This window comes from Corvus brachyrhynchos, unplaced genomic scaffold, assembly GCF_000691975.1.
Source record: "Corvus brachyrhynchos isolate BGI_N302 unplaced genomic scaffold, ASM69197v1 scaffold426, whole genome shotgun sequence".
NCBI classification, from domain to species: Eukaryota; Metazoa; Chordata; class Aves; order Passeriformes; family Corvidae; genus Corvus; species Corvus brachyrhynchos.
Genome location: NW_008238653.1, coordinates 179,511 through 181,429, shown reverse-complemented (window position 1 = coordinate 181,429; position 1,919 = coordinate 179,511). Strand labels below are relative to the sequence as shown.

The 1,919-nt window shown below is 51.1% G+C and overlaps 1 protein-coding gene across 1 annotated transcript in view; it reads left to right on the top strand.

The window, feature by feature from the left end:
• Window positions 1–1,919, top strand: part of SMARCC1 (SWI/SNF related, matrix associated, actin dependent regulator of chromatin subfamily c member 1) — a 59,611-nt gene that overhangs the window by 27,364 nt on the left and 30,328 nt on the right. Inside the window, exon 19 of the mRNA XM_017737673.1 lies at window positions 1,214–1,472. Within this exon, the coding sequence (XP_017593162.1) occupies window positions 1,214–1,472 (259 nt within the window). The remainder of the gene's footprint in view (window positions 1–1,213; window positions 1,473–1,919) is intronic.

Genomic DNA, 1,919 nt, shown 5'->3' with positions numbered 1-1,919 from the left:
CCTCTGTGCTCTGCTGTCCCACCTTGGGCGTGTCCTCCCCGGGACCTCTGGCAGATCCAGCCCAGCTCTGAGTTCTCCCTCCTTGCTCTGGGAGTTAAGTCAGTCTGGAAGGTTGAGACTGACCCTGAAGGTTGAGATTTCTGGGAGTTCTCAGCCTTGTGGGAGAGATTTACTTGAGAAAACCCATTGTCACATTAAGCATCTTCTGCCAGAATCTCAAATGGTTTTTTTGCCTTTTCTGGGTGAATGCACCATGAATCCTCTCAAAAATGTCACAGTTAATGGTTCAGGATATGTCAGTATTTATTTTATACTGTCCAGATGCTTCACTAAAACGATTTTCAGGGAGAAAAATGGCTTGTTAAGGAGTAATAATTTATTAGGCTGTGACTTGGAGGGTTTTACAGGATTAATGTGTTGGTTTTTCAGGAACTAGTACAGGGCCTTCAGGAGCTCATTGCTGTAAAATTGCTTTAAGACTTTTCTTGAGGAAGTTTAAAAATGACTGAAACTCAGAATTACATCTTTGATATAATCTGGAAGTTCTTACCTTATCAGGTGCCATATCTACCCAGTAATGATGTGTTAGCCTGGATGTTAACAGGAATCACACTGGTGCAGAGCTCCTGGAGAGCTACTCTCTCCTGGCCTCAGGATGTGGGATAGATTTCCCTCTTTTCCCCTGGTGTATTGGTTTGATGCTTTTCCACTTCCATAACATCTGTTGGGTCTATAGACTGGATTTCGCCATCACAGCTGGTCCATATGTGAGAAATAAATCCTGTTCCTGCCCCAAAGAGCTTCCTGTGTTCAGGGAGGGAACACAAGAGCGCTCAGGGGGGAGTGATGGGAATTAAAGAGTTGTGAGACTTGGTAGGAACAGCAGGTTCAGTTCTCTGTGGAAGCCAGGTGGGGAACACCTACTGTGTGAATATTAGTAAATCCCAAGTCTTCTGACAGTCCTTTCTGATACAGTAACAGCATCCACTCATGTGATGGTCCCTGTGGCATCCATGTCACTGATACCCCAGGGAAATGCTCGTATTTCTTCTGCAGATAATTTTGATACCAGAAAAAAAAAGATCTTTAATAGTTGTCTGATCCCCATTTATTGTTCCATCACCACAATAGCCAGTATGGAAAGTCTTTGTGCCCAAAGCAGCGCTGTTTTCCCCAGCAGTCCGTGTGTATCCGCTGGTTTTGCCTTTTGCAGGCCCTGGAGATGTACAAGGACGACTGGAACAAGGTGTCGGAGCACGTGGGCAGCCGCACGCAGGACGAGTGCATCCTGCACTTCCTGCGGCTGCCCATCGAGGATCCCTACCTGGAGAACTCGGACGCCTCGCTGGGCCCCCTGGCCTACCAGCCCGTGCCCTTCAGCCAGTCGGGCAACCCCGTCATGAGCACCGTGGCCTTCCTGGCCTCCGTGGTGGATCCGCGCGTGGCCTCGGCCGCCGCCAAGGCCGCCCTCGGTACGGGACAGCCCCGGCCCTCACCCTGTGTCTGCCTGCCCCTCCTGCCAAAGGGGTTCCGAGCCCTTAGTGATGAGTAAGACACGGAAATCGGGGTACTGTTTATGTAGGAAAAGCTCTGCTGTTCCCAGGTTTGTGTTCTGCTTTCCTGAAATCCCCAGGTTGCAGCCAGGTTGCCCCAGTCAGGCACAGCTGGAATATCATGTGCAGTTCTGCCTGGGCTCCTCAGTACAAGGACAAGGAGCTGCTGGAGAGGATCCAGCAGGGGCCAGAGAGATGTTCAGGGCTTTGGAGCATCTCTGATGAGCAGAGACTGCAGGAGCTGGGCCTGGTCAGTCTGCACAAGGGAAGGCTCAGAGGGGATCCCGTCAATCCACACAAATCTCCCCCAGGGCTGCCAGAGGATGGGCCCAGACCCTCCCACTGACACGACCACGAGGAGAGGCG